General features: G+C 31.4%; 1 protein-coding gene across 1 annotated transcript in view; it reads right to left on the bottom strand.

Moving 5' to 3' along the window:
- Positions 1-1804: 1804 nt before the first annotated feature.
- LOC130898091 (microtubule-associated protein futsch) overlaps positions 1805-16055 on the bottom strand; it is a 172034-nt gene continuing 157783 nt past the window's right edge. Inside the window, exons 7-9 of the mRNA XM_057807137.1 lie at positions 8436-16049; positions 8035-8373; positions 1805-7806 (exon numbers count right to left, since the gene is read on the bottom strand). Coding sequence (XP_057663120.1) covers positions 7637-7806; positions 8035-8373; positions 8436-16049 — 8123 coding nt within the window. The 3' untranslated portion in view covers positions 1805-7636. The remainder of the gene's footprint in view (positions 7807-8034; positions 8374-8435; positions 16050-16055) is intronic.

The raw sequence follows: 16055 nt of genomic DNA, 5'->3' as shown, positions 1-16055 counted from the left end.
GAGACTGCCAGAGGCGTAGAGTAGAATGAATTTCTAAATAAAAATTAAACTAAAATTAAAACAAAATCAAACACTTTTGAAGCACATAGTTTCGATTTCTTCATCAAGTTTGAATTTTCTATAGACCATTTTTATGTATGCGAGAGTAATAAAATCCTGAAGCAATAGTAATCCACAGGCGAATATTTTCGCATGAAATAATATTTGTCAATATAATGAATATATCGGGTGTACACTTATATTTTTACCTGATTAACCTGCTAATAACATTATGTCATTCTGGTTATATACGTTTAATCAAACTTTGATTTTTTAACAACCTGACGTTCATTAAGAATAGTTTTGATATGAAACTCACCAGTATATGTAGAGCTTCTTACAAATCTAAATAAGAATCGGAATCAGAAGATGAATTGTTACAACCAATATTTACAATGAGTGGCTCGATAATTTCATCAGTAATATTGTACAACTTTCAAAATTTCTGTTCTCCAATCCACATTACAGTCACCACAAACAATTACGTAACATCATTCATTTTAAAAGAATTAGTTTTTCTTGAAACTTCTCTTTATCTGTGCCCACACCAGTTCAATCGGGTTTAGTTCGCAAAGATATGGTAGAGATCTATCCACCGTAATTTCATGATTTTCTGCTATTCCATCAATTTCATATTTTCTGAATTTCTCTTCATGAAGGGAACACAAATGGTATAATTCTTCTGTAAACCTATTTTTAACCACTTGGTTGTGGAAAAGTTGTTTAGTAGTTTCGAGTGATAATTTGCATTGTCCATTACTATTATATCGTTATGAGGAAAAAGAACGATCATTTGTTCGACCCATTTTTTAAAAACATCAGCATTCATGGTAGTCATTGATAAAACACCTTCACAAAACAATGTGAACTTCCGATATGTACTATTATCAGTCTGCCCCACTTTCCTGTTGATGGATTTAAACCAGTAGATAAATTATTTGAAAAAGCCTGTATTTATTTTGTCTAATTAGTATTTGGGGTATGTTCCTTGTTGACCCGTGTTCCATCTAAATGTTTATGAATGTGTTAAAATAATTAAATATGTTTTTTCCTTAACTATGGAAGGACCAATTTTTCAGCGATTACGCAGCACTTCAAAGTTTTCCATAATCAATTTAGAACTCATAAAAGATTGCACATTGTTCTGTTCAAATTGCAGGAGCTTCGCTGTGTAGAGCCAACACAATACTTACCTGCTGGTTTAACCAAAGTTGATAGACACTAGTGACAACAACAATTTTTCATTGGAGAGTACCTCAAGGAGCATCCCAATGATGTTGATAAGAATACTTAAAATCAATGAACAGAAAACTATGTACATGAAAACCTCAAGGAGAGTTCCGACCTCCCAAACCACGTTCTAAGTCAGAAAGCATTGTTTCTCTGTGTGTCACCAATTCATATATCTTGAGGCCTTCATAACTGATGAGAATAACGTGACAACAGAGATCAAGACAAGAGTTGCTGCGGGGAACAGGGGAGGAATGCTGAGCTGAGAGATTCGAAATTAAACAAATTTATATTTACGATTGTTTCTTCCGAAGTCTATACGATATACCGTTTTAGAGAAATAAAAAAGGCAATGGAAACGTTCATTACAGACTATATGAAATAAAATTACACCATTATGTCTGGGTTGGCTACTATTACCCCGAAGACCAGCATTTCCAGGTTATCCCTAGGTAGTTCTACTAGAATAGTTTTTCATTTTCCATTTCAAGGTAAAAATAAAATTTGGAGATGTTTAAATATATAGTAAAGGAAATCATTTTTACATTTTTTATTTATTATTCTCATACATATCCCATACATTAATTGCATTTTGAATATATGTATTTTTCAACATTTTTAAGCTAAAAGATATCAGAATTTTCTTGACTAGAAGCTATTTAAATACAATAAATATTAAATTGAACTGCACATAAATGTTAGATGGTTTTAATTTATCAACAAAAATATAAAGTGTCAGTTCTGCGGTATACATGCAGTACACAATTAACTTTTTATTTCACTTAATCCAAAATATAACATGTGCGTTTAAATTTTTATTTCTACTAAAAAAAATAAAACTAAACCAGAATAAAAATATCAGTTATTAACCATTAGACTCATTAAGTCAGTAAATTGTTATTTTTTCATAACAGCCATAAAGAAACAAATGATATAATAATTTACAGTCATTGCCAAATACCAATTTAAGTAAATAGTTTTTGGTTCTGATATACTTGGAAGATATGCACTTCATATTTGATGAACTCAACAAAATTATCAACATTGTCGACGCGCAAGAAAACAAAAAGGTACCTGAGCAATTTATTATAGCAGCTGCCTAATTTGGTCACGAAGATGTTCACTCCACTATCACATTATACCGTGGTTTAATGAACAGCTTTAACTTACCATTCCACCACAGTCAGTAAACGTTATGGACAACGTATCCTACTACTCGCGGCAACTCGTTAAGATACCAAATAGTAGTACCTAGTAACAAAGCTCAAATTTTAGCATTTATGTCTGAAGAAAATATTCCTAGTCCTGTCAGCGATCGTAAAGAAGTCTCAACAAATAAAGAATTGCTTTCTGTTATTGAAAGTCTAAAGTTATAGGAAATGTGATAGAAACCATGTGATACAGGTAGTTTTGTTACCGAAATTCAGATTGAACCGAGAATTCAATATATTTGTCTTCGTTCTAGGAACATAATAAGTAACGCTTCTTCTGAGAAAATCATGTTTCTACTGACTACAGTCGATTCAGGTGAGAGCGGTTGACTTTTTGTTTCCAACTTCAACTGCAAAGAATCACTCTTCTAAATATAAATGCTGTGTGTGACATTATTGAAACAAGAAGAAAATTGAAAAATAAAATATGAGAAAACTAAGACCAGGGACACTGGAGAAACAGGAGGTAAAAAGATATCCAGTTTAATTCAGATAGTGAATCAAATGTCCCCATAGGAAGAGAAGCTCCTGACAATGCCGATGCAGCATAAATTTTTTGTTAGGAATTTTTTTTCAAAAACGCACTAGGATAACTGTGGGTCAGATGCTTAATGTGTAATGTCTGGGCACATAATGACTGTGCTGTGCTAGAGTTTGATATATGGATATGAGATTTTTGTAAGTAAATTGAGTAGTATCTTTTTGCTACCAAAGAAATTCGATGTCTTATAAGATGAACATTTATAATAGTTATTTTCGTACAAGATATTATAAGTTTCTACGTGTAGCCCTTTGAGTGAATCTTCCATATTATGTGTCTATTTTGCAATTTTGTTTAATGCTCAATTTAATATATTATGATATCAATAACATACAACTGTTACTCTAATAAATATATGTGTAATTATTTTTACGCCGATAAATGGTTAATTTTTGAATAGATTATTTCGTTTTTGGACAAAAACAAAATGGTAACCCATATTTTGTTATTTTCCCCTACCTAGTAAAATACTTCCCAAAAATCATTTCAATACTGATTAATTTCTTTTTTGATAGTCATCATCATATATGTTGAAATGGCTAATTACTGACATAATAAGTTAATTTGCCTCATTTATATTTGAAAAAACATTGTAGCTAATTGTTTACTGTATGTATTACGTCTCTTTTACTCGATCCAGAACTCTATTTCTATTTTTTTCATATAGGTATTCCATTCCTGATGGATCCAAAATTAATATCAAAAACCTTGCAAAGGCAATACTTTTATAGCACCAATCTTACATATATAGTTAACAACAGTTTATTATTTTTTTTAATGTACTTTTAGTACAAAGCTCAGTTTCTCGAAATAACACCCCGTTGTATTTTTGAGTCCAGGTTATACGATTAAAAAGTGGCCCCTTGGTGTTGATGCTTTGCTTGGACTCAAATGAGGACATATTCACTACCAAGTTAACAGAATATTATAAGCTGAACTCAAAAAATTCTTTACTTAAAAACTAAAATTAAATAAATATGACTCAAATTGCTTAAAAATTACCACACCAAATGCTGTCAGAGCTTAACTTATAAATTATATTAAGCCACATGATTTACTGGGATCTACTTGAAATTGATATAAAAACTTAGGCACAAATATTTGAAATGTATTAAAAAGTTAGTTTTATTATATATAATTATTACCATTGTTTCATTTCGACACCATTGTCTTTTTAAAGGAAGTGGAGGACAAAAAATTGTAAAAAACTGGCTTGATATTTTGGCTATACTTGGGAAGTCAAAAAATATGAGTTAAATAGGTAATTACAGAGAATTAAAATACCTGTAGGAACTGTCGAGTATCAAATATTTATATACTGGCCAAAACTTTCATAAGAAATTTTATTGTAATATCATATGACCATTGCTATAAATCTCATTACTTTCTCATGTAATATTTGCTACGATTTTCCAAACTCTCAGTTTCATTACAAGAAGATTAATTCAGTATTTTTTTTTAAATTAACAAAGGAATAAATATATGATCTTTTTCGAATTCTAATAGCTTTTGAAAATCCCTGTAAATCTTGAGACCACTTACCAATACTTATAGGCCTTTAAATATCCAACAAATCTAAAATATCTTTTAAAGTGTATAAATAAAAAGCTTTCTCTACGATACCAAAAAATTGATTCAGGATGTATATTTTCATTAATAATCGACATTTCTTACTAAAAATAATATTTTGAAACATTATTATGTATTAAATGATATATTTCGATACGCCAAAATTATTTTTAATATCTCATTAATTGTATTAGAAAGCGTTTCTCGATTTTTTTTAGGTATTAGAAATATTGATGTGTTCTTGGTTACGAAAATTATTTTGGACAATATCTAACACGTTGAGCTAAGTTTATGCAGCCGAAATAAAAAATTAACATTAAACTAACGAATTAAATCACTTGTTGAAAGACACTGATATGGTACGTGTACTTCATGAGGAAAATTAATAGTAAATTTAAATTAAAATTAAACGTTCGGCAACTTTTAACGTCTTTGTTTAATGCCGTGTTTACAACATTCTTATTGAACACACTGTTTACACTACCACTACACTAACACTCACAATTACACTGTCTGACACGCGTTTCCATGACCAAGTTATCGTCTTCAGAACCTGAAGCTAAACTAAGTAAACTCAATTCACCTTCAGTCTCTAAAGACGATAACTTGGTTATCGAAACGCGCGACATACAGAGTAATTGTGAGTATTGTGTAGTGGTAGTGTAAACAGTGTGTTCATTATGAATGTCACTAAAAGTTCCAGAAATTCCAAATTAACATCCTTGTTCTTTGGTTATGAAAATATTATTTGTATTATTGCGCCGATTTCCGTGTTTTATTTTCAAATCTGATAACAGAAAAATAGGGAAAAGTAAAGACTGAAAGTCAACAACGTCCTTTAGAGGATGGAACACTGATAGACAGTGTCAGAAGCTTTCCACATTTGTATGACAAAAAGGACCTATACAGGAAATTTCTATTGGTTTACTCGTATTTAATAATTATCCTCAATTTACTAGATAAACTAAAAAATATCACCAAAAAATTTACGTTTATTGTTAATTTTTATTTAGTTTTAATTTTCGTTGCATAAACCAAGCTTTAGCTGATGTTAATTTCAATATTTGATATTAACATCAAGTCTTTGAACATATAAAATTTGGTACGACGCGACGTTCCTCAAACTTTCTATGCAATTTGTGTTTTTAATAATTATCAATCTTAAAAAAATTTCAATCATTACATTATGATAAATTAGATAACGTATTGCAGGACTAACATTTTTCAGGAAAACGAAGGAAAATTAAAAATAGTCGATGTAACATATATATTTTATATCGACGTAACTTAAAAAATTTATTGTTTCTCAAAATGTTTTGGAATTGAAAATATACATTCTGTATAATAACTACTAAGTCTATAACTGCATACATAGTAATGCGAAATCTTTGGCGTAATATGAGAAGCGTGATTGGTACAAAAATGTATATAAAAAGAATAAACGGCCTAAGTATCATTCGAAGATCCTAAACATTTTTTTAAATGCTAACATAAATTATATCACATATGATATAAATGGTTATGTTTACACATAAAGCGTTACAGAAATAATTATATAGAATTTTAGCATTAACGAAATTGAAATTGAAATTATATTGATAGTAACGATACATGAGTCCTTCAGTCCTATCCGGATTTTATTTGGCTGTAGGTTAAAATTTCTATACATGAGAACTTTTGTAAAACGTCGAGTAAATACCCTTAATAATACAGTTACAAAAAAGTTTAATAAATAACGTTATAGTTATATAGTTACGTTTTTTATTACTTAAAATTTTTACTAATCTGAAATTTTTGGCGCCGTTGCTGATATTTATACTGAACTACTACTACACTAGCATTCAAAATTATACTCTCTGACGTGCGTTTAAATAACCAAGTTATCGTCTTCAGAGACTGAAGGTAAACGCGCGTCAGAGAGTGTAATTGTGAGTGTTGGTTAGAGGTAGAGGAAACAGTGTGTTTTGTATAAAAATTTTTTAACGTTCTTTGTCATTTCCTTTTATATTTTTTTTGTATAAAACAATCCTTTTAACGATCATCAAAATAAATTATCATCCGGGTTGAAAAATATAGAAGAAGCTTGACGGAAACTATTCATTAAAAATGTATACAGTATGATTATGATTATATGCCTACAACTGGGATGATACCAATTTCAGTTCTTATCTTAATAATTAATAAATTATTTTGAATATCTATGTAATGAATTTGTGAATTAATTTATTAAGCATTATCGATTAATTTCAATGGATGCAATGTATTTTGTTTTGCCAATTTTATACATATATTTCTGAAGCTTTCGTGGGTTTAAAACGTCATCATTTCATCTTTACTCTTTGTTTTTTGGCTCATTCTAGAATGCTTTATTACTAATATCCTTTAGTGGTTAACCTACGACCTAAAAACATTACAGTTGTATAATAAGGTGTACTATTTCATTTGAACATATGTGCGTCAGTAACTTTAGATTTTTTTTCGTTTAAAGTGTCTCAAATATGGAAATTCTGATTTCTTTGCCTTTGTTAAAACTGCTGTGTTTAATCAGAATCATGAGCAGTTTCATCACTAGATTGTCTATCTATAATACAGTTAATGCTAAACTAAATAATTATTTCTTAATATCTAGCCGAGATGTTTAACAGCTATTTTAAAATTTTAATATCTACCTAAACTAGGCTTTTCTTCACATATAATTTGACGTTTGATAAACGCCATTTAAGTTTGTTTTTAAACTTTGAATAATCAACATTATTCTTCTTCGAGGAAGAATAATTTTGAATAAATATTTGAACAGAACAACATTCATAAGGGTTCTAGAAATCTTTGAAAAACTTCTATTAGATTCGAAAATTTATTACATTCTATGCTATTAGTTGTGAAGAAGACTGATGTAAGAGGTACTTTTTTGGGAAGAATTAGATTGTACCTTTGGCTTGAAATACCTTTGATCTATATAGTCGATAAGGGTGATGTTTTAGGTATGTGAATGACGACTTTATCCTGATTATTGCTAGAAAATGATATCTGCTGTGTCAGAAATGGTTTAAAATTCTAGTCTATATGCGCTACAAGATGTTTCGTGATCTTGAAGATTTATAGTGCAGCGGGATGCGGAAGGAGATAAGTCAATCTTGTATTTAGTTAGCAGCTCTTCATTCTCAGTTACCCAATAGCCTAGTATATCGGTATCGTAAGTTGGAATTATGGTCACTTCTGAAAAAGAAAATCAACATATATTGCTTGTAGTCTACTCATATAAATGCAAATAAGATAAATTTTGAGTTATACAGTTTCAAAATATTTTCTTATGAAATCTTTAGTAGTCGGTAAATTTAACAATAAATTGAAGTAAAAATAGGGCCAGCCAGACAACCATGCCTAAAGTGACATAGTTAATATTTTAATTTTTTCTGTTTTATAAATTAAAAATAATTTTCTCACCTAACTCTTTATCTTCCCATGTCTGTTTGGCTTCCAACAAAGCATTATAAACTTCTCTACTAGGTTCAATTCCAGAAAAAACATAATACCGGGCTCTAACTCTCCTGAAGAAATCCACGTAAGCGTAGTAAGCATTTCCATGATGAGGTACGTATGTGAGGTCCACATACACAGGGTTAACTTTTTTATTTTTGTTATATTTTGATGGGGATTCTGCCCTTTTTTTGTCGTCGTTCAATTTATTTTTTGCCGAAACGTTTGCAGGAAGTTTCCTTTCCTTCTTTGGAGTACCTTTGTTGTCGTTTGGAGCGGCAGGACTCGGTAAACCCAAAGGTTTTCCTTAAAGTGGTAAACGTTAAAGTTAAAAATCAATTTAAAAATTTCAGTTATTTAATATTTACCCCATGATTGAATTGGATCTGTTTCGTCATCACCAGGAAGATTTCCGTAGAAACTAGCTGTCATCATATCCATGGTTTCTGATGGTATGCTAGTAGGTAGGGAATCTTGGTCGGATCTTATTTCTTTTTGATAAGTGATTGTAGAATACTTCGCCTTTGTTATTTCGTAAAGGTATGTTGGTGCCGGCAACTCTAAATGTTTTCCCCAAGATTCTATAGAACTCTTTTTATCATGGTCTGCACTTGATGGTACTTGTGTATCCAGGCATTTATTTCCTTTGCTTTTACTATCAGTCTTATCAACAAAAGATTCATGTGGTTTGTCTTTGGAAGTTTCGTGCAAGTCATCTATAGCTTCGTCGTCAGGAAGGGCTCCGTAGAATGACATATTCATGGGATCATGACTTCGTATAATCTCGAAATCGGCTTGCGACGAGTCTCTGGAATGTGCAATTTGAGATGTGATGCTATATTGATCCTCTTCATCATCACTTTCTTTGTCTAGTATTTGCCTAGATATTGCATCTGCGTCAAAGTCAGATGGCTTCACTAAGCGAATGTCGTCATTTACGTTTGGACTTGCTGGAGCTGTGGGAGGAGTTACGCCCCCAGGAAATTGTTTTTCATGTAATAAATTATTTTGTATTTCTTCACGTTTTTTTAGCTCGTCACTTTGTTCTTCTTTTAATGAGAAAGTAGCAATTTTCAAACAATCTTGTTTCTTATCGCTCAATTCTGCAGACTTTTTCTCTGGAATGGGTATAGGGATACTAGAATGATCTTTTGGCAGTGAATATTCTTCTGTTAATGGTTCTGATTTTTCCTTCTCCATTGTTTCTTTGTCTCCTTTTTCGGTAACTTTAGATTCCGTTTCGAGAGATGACTTATCTATGTCGTCTTTTTTACTGGAAATATCTTTTATTCCAATTTCTGTATCACATTTTGAGAAGGTTACGTCGTGTGTAATTTCCTCTACAGTTTCAAAAGTTTGTCCTAAATTATCAGTAGATTGTACTGCCGCTGTTTCTTCTTCTTTTGTTATTTGCTTCTCCATATCCGATTTCTCCATACCTGTATCATCTTTTTTTATTTTACTATCACATTTTTCAAATGATAATTCGTGAGACATTCTATCTACCGTTTTGAATGTTCCTTCTAGATCTTCAGAAAAATGTTCCAGTATTTTTTCTTGTTGTTGTACCTCTTTTTCGTCGTTCGGTGATTCATTTCCATCCGGTTTGGAGCATTTATCAAATATAACCGATTCAGTCATACTAACTACGGTTTTGAAAGTTTCTTCGATATCATCCACTGCTTCTTCAAGAATTTGCTCTTTTTTCATAAGTTTTTCATCCATAGTTTCTATTTCTGATGGAGATTTTTCATCTTTATCTGTCAATTTTTCATCAATAATTGTTGACTTCCCAGTATTGGAAAAGTCTAGGGAATCTGAAATTCCTTCATCCAAAGTTTTTGAAAAAGTTTTGCTATCATTTTCAGTGTTTTGTATAGTATCGTGAACTTTTTGTTCACTTTTAGAAATTACTTTAGGTATTGTGTCTGTAACTTTGTTGTTTACCCCCGACAAGGTATATTCAAGTACTTGCTGTTTGTCCAATAAATCTTCTTTCGCCCCTTCAACACTTTTCAAAAAACTTTGTTGAATTGCTCCTTCTATTTTTTCTTTTTGGGAGCTTAAATCTTTTTTCAAACTATCTTCTATTTCAGTTATATCCTCTACTCTTTTTTCAACTGTTCCATGAATAGCTTCCCTTAATTCTTTCAAGTTCTCTGATATTTCATCTTTAGTTTTTTTTGTATCGTCAACTTTTTCTTGAACTTTATTATGAATCAATCCCTCAATTTTTTCTTGTGTACCTTCCAAGGACTCTACCAGTTCATCTTTATCTTCAGTTATTTCTTCACTTTTTTCCTTCAAGATGTCTTTTACTACTTGGTTGGACTCCGAAATTCCACTGCATATATCTTTTACGCCAATTTCAATACTTTCAGACACACGATCTATGATCATCTTGTATGATTCACCCTTTTTTTCCTTATCATCTTGGTCTTTTATGTCAATAGAGGCAATACCACCTATCAACTCATGTTCTAATGCAGTTTCTTTTCCGGATAATACTCTTTCCATAGGTTTTTCTTTAGTTCCTTCAATTTTATCATATTTATCAGTTGAATAATCGACATTATCTTTTTTAATATTTGTAATTACATCATCTGCAATTTTACGAGTATCAGGGGTGGTATCTGTAATACCTTTCATTGAAGACTCTTCTGTTCTCTTCAATGTTTCTTCTATATTTTCAATTGGTTTTTTAAGGATATCGTTTTTCTCATTATTATCATCTACCAGTTCTCTAGTCGCTGTCTGTACGGAAAATTCCATTTCCTGTTTCTCTGTGATTTCATCAATTGTACTTTCTATTGTATCTTTTTGCTCTAAGCTACTATCGATAATTTTCGTTCCCACTTCTTGTTTCTCTGGGTCTGCTTCAGTTGGACATTTAATTATATCTTTCCGTTCTGAGCTACTATCAATAGTTCCTGTTATAGGCTCTTTCAAATCTTTTGTCTTTTCTGTATGTACTAAAAATTTATCTTTTTCTTTTTCCGCAATCGTTTTGTAGTCGGTTAAGGAGTTGTCTACATGCTTTTCAATTTCCGCGATATTCACTTCACCAGTGTCTTTTTCTTTTTTAATTTCTACAAAATCTGTTGATTCATGAATTTTAGTATGGATCGCATCTTCTTCATCAGGTATTGTTTCAAATTTTCTTTCAAATTCCATTTTTTCCTTGGGAATATCCTGTGAAGTTAATATCATGTCTTGTATCATCTCCTTGACATCATCTGTAACTGTATCTTCAGTATCTTCACTTTGAAATTCGAGTTGTTCATCTAATTCTGTCGATGAAGATGTTTTTCTAACAGTAGTGTCTAGGTGTTTTGTACTATCCACTGCTCCATCTATTTTCGTTAAAACTTTTTGATCTATGTTATTTTCAATAGACTGTTCTTTGATGTGTGAATCTTCAATATCTTCTTTCAAAGAATCTGGTTTTTTGCAAATAGCATCCAGTAATTTGTCTGCATCTGCTTCTATTTTGTCCGTTTTCACTGACGCTACTGCATTAATGAGTTCGTCCTTCACCTTATGCAAATGATCTTCTAGTTCTACAATCTGAACTATATCTCTCTCAAGATCTTCATCTTTCTTTTCAACAACCTCATTGATATATTGAGATTCAATTTCGGTTACATCTTCTTTTAAAGTAGTTTTATTTTTCTCAAAGACCTCTTTTCCTTTACCCATATTATCTAGACCATCTTCTCCAATTTTCTGTATAGCGTCTTTTATATCCGTTTCCTGTTTGTATTTCTCATTATCTAAACGGGACTTCATTTCATCACTTTTCAATGTGAAATCATTGATTATATCTGCTGACGTAGTTTTATTATCATCGTTATTTTGAATCTGGTCAGTTTTGACCCCTTCTCCACTTCCTAAGACGTGTTCTTTAATTGGTTTAACTATTTCTTCAACATCAGTTGTTATTTCTTCATCGTTGCCTTTCAAGCTATTCATAGCATCAACCTTTTTGTGCAAAATGTTATCCTTTTTAATTGTAACATGATCCTCAGAATCTCCAACCAGCTCCTCGGTCACACTTTTTCTAGACATTTCAACAGCTACTTGTGCAATAGTCTCCATTACATCTTTTATGCTACCTTCAGTTTCATCTTTATTATCCCGTACCTCGCTAAATGAACTAACTATATCGGTTTTTTCATCTTTTATATCTATTACGCTTTCCTTTGAATGATCATTACGATCCTGAATAGCTAATGAGGATTTTTCTTTAGTTTTACTAAGAGATGAATCATATATTATGTCCTCTATTAACGTCTCGTTTGATTTCTGGCTAGTTACCTCTATTTCTTGTTTTTTATCGTCAGTGTCGTCAATAACCGGAATTTTTTCTTGTTGCAGGTCAGTGATAGTATCAGTAATAGTAGTCGTTAACGGATCCATAGTTTCTTGACTTGTAATATCTTCTTTTTTATCTTTGATGCCGTGGACATAAAAATCTGTTGTATCTTGGAAGCCAATAACTGTATCGCTCATAGGAACTGAAACATTTTCTTTTATATCTTTCACATCCTGAATTAATGGTTCCTTAACAATTTCTAACAATTCTTCTTTCTTCTCTTCAATTTTGCTTGCAATATCTTCCTTTTTATCTTGTAAATCATTGATTGTGTCACCGACAATGTCTGATAAATTGTCTTTTATATCTTCGACATCTTTAGCTAATGGCTCCTTAGATTCCTTAATTGCCTCTGCCAGCTCTTCTCCCTTATCTTTAACTGTGCTTGTGATATCTTCCTTTTTATCTTGTAAAATATCGAATGTATCAGTCACTGTTACTGATAATTTGTCTTCAATATCTTCCATATATTCGGCTAATGGCTCCTTAGATTTCTCAATCGCCGCTGCAAGTTCTCCTCTGTTCTCTTTAGCTTTGCTCGTGGTATCGTCCTTTTTATCTCGTGAAGCATCACTTCCACTGGTTGTCAAATCATGTTTAGTATCTTTTATCTCTTGTGTTAATTGCTTTTCAGAATACTCCTTTATTTCTATTTCCTGTTTTTTATCTTTCACGACGTCTGTAATAAATTCTTTTGCTTCTTGTATATCAGCATTTGCATCACTTATACTAGTCGATATTTCATGTTTAATATCTTCTACATTATCGATCAACTGCTTCTTAGAATCTACGAAATATTTCGCAGTTGCATCTTTTTTGTCTCCAATGCTATCAATCAAATCTTCTTTCATATCCTTCAAACCAGTTACTTTATCATCTATACTAACTGATACATCATCTTTCACACCCTCTATTGTTAGCTGCGTTGATTCTTTAAAACCTTTGTAATTATCTTCCGTCTTTTTTGTAAAAACTTCTTCAAGATCTTTTATATCAGTGATTGTATAACTTACACTATCTGTTGAGACATGTTTGACATCTTTTACTCCATCTTTTAACTGCTCAGTACTCAATGATATTTTATCGTCAACGCTGTCAATAACGTCTTCTGTCATATCTTGGAGACCTTCTGTATAGAGCTTTGATTCCTCAAAACTTGTTGGTATATCTTCTTTCTTATCTTGTATGCTATTTGTAACTTCCTTAGAGTCGTGCTTAACGTCTGCTTCTGATACTCTATGTGTCAATTGTTCCTTCGAATCTTCTTTTTTGTCTTTGACGCTCTCAATAACATCTTTCTCCTTTTCCGAATGCGTTGAAATAAAATCATCTTTTTTATTCTGTAAGAGCTGTTTCTCCTTATCAGGTATTACTACCTTTTTATCTTTAATGCTATCGACGATATTTTCTTTGGTATCATGTAAATCAGTAATTGTGGCATTGACGGTAAAATCGTCAGCTATATCTTCTTCGGGTTTCTCTGTACTTCTATGTATTTTTTCTCGTACAATATTTGTCACTTCTTGATCTTCTTGATCATGTGACTCACAAATTTTATCAATCAGATTGGTTGATATATCACCTTTAGTTATCTGGTCTTTGAATGTCAGTTCTTGTTCCAATAATTCATCTTTAATACTTTCAATAACATTATCTTTTGAAGATTCTTTTATGAGCGCTTTTGTCTCATTGATAGTATCCTCATACTTTTCATCTGATATTTCATCTTTGATATTTTCTTTTATATTTTTTTTGGTTTTTTCTAGCTCCCTGACAATAATTTCACTGGGGTCTTCATGTACTCTACCAATCTCTGAATCTGGTTTTGTAAGTTTATCTTTTTCATTTTGTGCTGCGCCCGTGATATCATCTTTTTTTTCTTTCTCTCTCACCATTGTCTCCGAAACGACAGTCTTCAAAGTATCTGCAGTTTTATCAATATATTTTATTGCAAATGTTTTATCAACTGGTACATTCGACTGTAATTCATTTCCTTGATAGTGAATATCTTTCTCAAGACTCTTGGGAACATCAGAAACTTTTTGTATATCTTGATTAGTATCTTTAACAGATGCAATTGGTCTATCTGGTTTAACCTGTGTATCATCTATGCCCCCTACTTTCTTGTCTTTCAAACTAGTAGTTGAGATTTCTCTCTTTTTCCCTTCTTTTACATCTAATTCTTTGGCTTCAACTTCTTCCTCTCCACTTTTTATATCTTGTTCCTTGTCCAAAACATCATCAATTTTTTCTGTCCACTTTTTTTGCCTTGAGGCTAATTTATTTTCAGTATCTTCTTCAAGATCATAGGCAGACTTTTCTAGAGCCATATCTTCAACTGTTTCCATAGCTAATTTTTTGTCTGGAACGGTATCAACTTTTGAACTGAAATCTTCTTGTGTTCTTTTACTTTTATCCAAAATTTGTGTTACTTCTTTTTCTTCGGCATCTTTCACGCTACTTCCAAGATCTTCCCTCTTCTCAGTGGAACTTGACTTATCAAATGTGTCCATGTTTTCGTCGTTATTTTTCTTGGAAGCTAAATCATCGATTTCGTCTTTCATATCATCACTTTCTACTATAATATCTTTCTGTCTATCTAGAGGTAAATCAAACTTTATGTCAACAATTTCATGTTTTGTATCTTCTTTATAATCTTTCTTAGTCTCCAAATCCTGCATGGTTTTTTTGGAAACGTCTTCTACATCAATCGTTTGATGTTTTGTTTCTTTTATTTCATGTTTTGTAATTTCTTTATAATCTTTCTTAATCTCCAAATCCTGTATGCTTTTCTCGAAAACGTCCTCTACTTCATCTTTGAATTGAGTTATTATATTTTCCTTACCTTCACTTTTTTCCTGAGTAGTAGCTTCAATTTCTTTTTCGGTGCTTCTAATTTCTGGTGGTATACCTTCTTCCATTTTTTTAATTGAAGTTTCAATATCCTCTTGAATATTGCTTTTTATTTGCTTCTCATCCTCATGTAGAGACACTTGTACTTTTTTAATTATAACCACATCATCCTTCTTTTCAATAAAATCTGATGAATCTTTGAGTGAATCATGAATATTTGCTTTTTGTTTATCTTGAACGTCTTTCAAAACTTCATCTTGTTCAATAGTAATTGTGTCTTCTACTTTTTCTGGCTTTTTACTAGTTTCATCTTTGTTTATTTTGGTAGTAACTACATCTTTATTATCATCAGTAACATCAGATACAGTGGAAATTGAATCAGAAGTTTCTTCGATAACTTTATCTGCTTCTGTATGAGATAGTTTGTATTCGTCTGTATTCTTTTTCGCAATCCTTTCTTTTCTTGCGATTATTTCTGTATCCAGCTTGATGTCATTATCATTTGTTTTGGATTGTATAAGATTCTCAACAGATGTAAGGGTGTATTCAATGTTCTCACCAATTTTATCCAAAAATCCCTGTTCCTCATTTGATTTTGTATCTGTTAATTTGGCTAAGCTTGTAATTGAAACATCTTTATCAGGACTGGATGTTCCTGATATTCTTGTTTCCTGAAGTTCTTCAGTTTTTTCTTTTTTGCCAGTTTCGTTATCAGATATTTTTTCTTGAGTTTCTTGATCAGCATCGTCTATACCTAAAA

Source organism: Diorhabda carinulata, chromosome 9 (genome assembly GCF_026250575.1).
Source record: "Diorhabda carinulata isolate Delta chromosome 9, icDioCari1.1, whole genome shotgun sequence".
Lineage (NCBI taxonomy): Eukaryota > Metazoa > Arthropoda > Insecta > Coleoptera > Chrysomelidae > Diorhabda > Diorhabda carinulata.
Note: the sequence above shows the minus strand (reverse complement) of the source record. Positions and strands in the feature narration are given on the sequence as shown.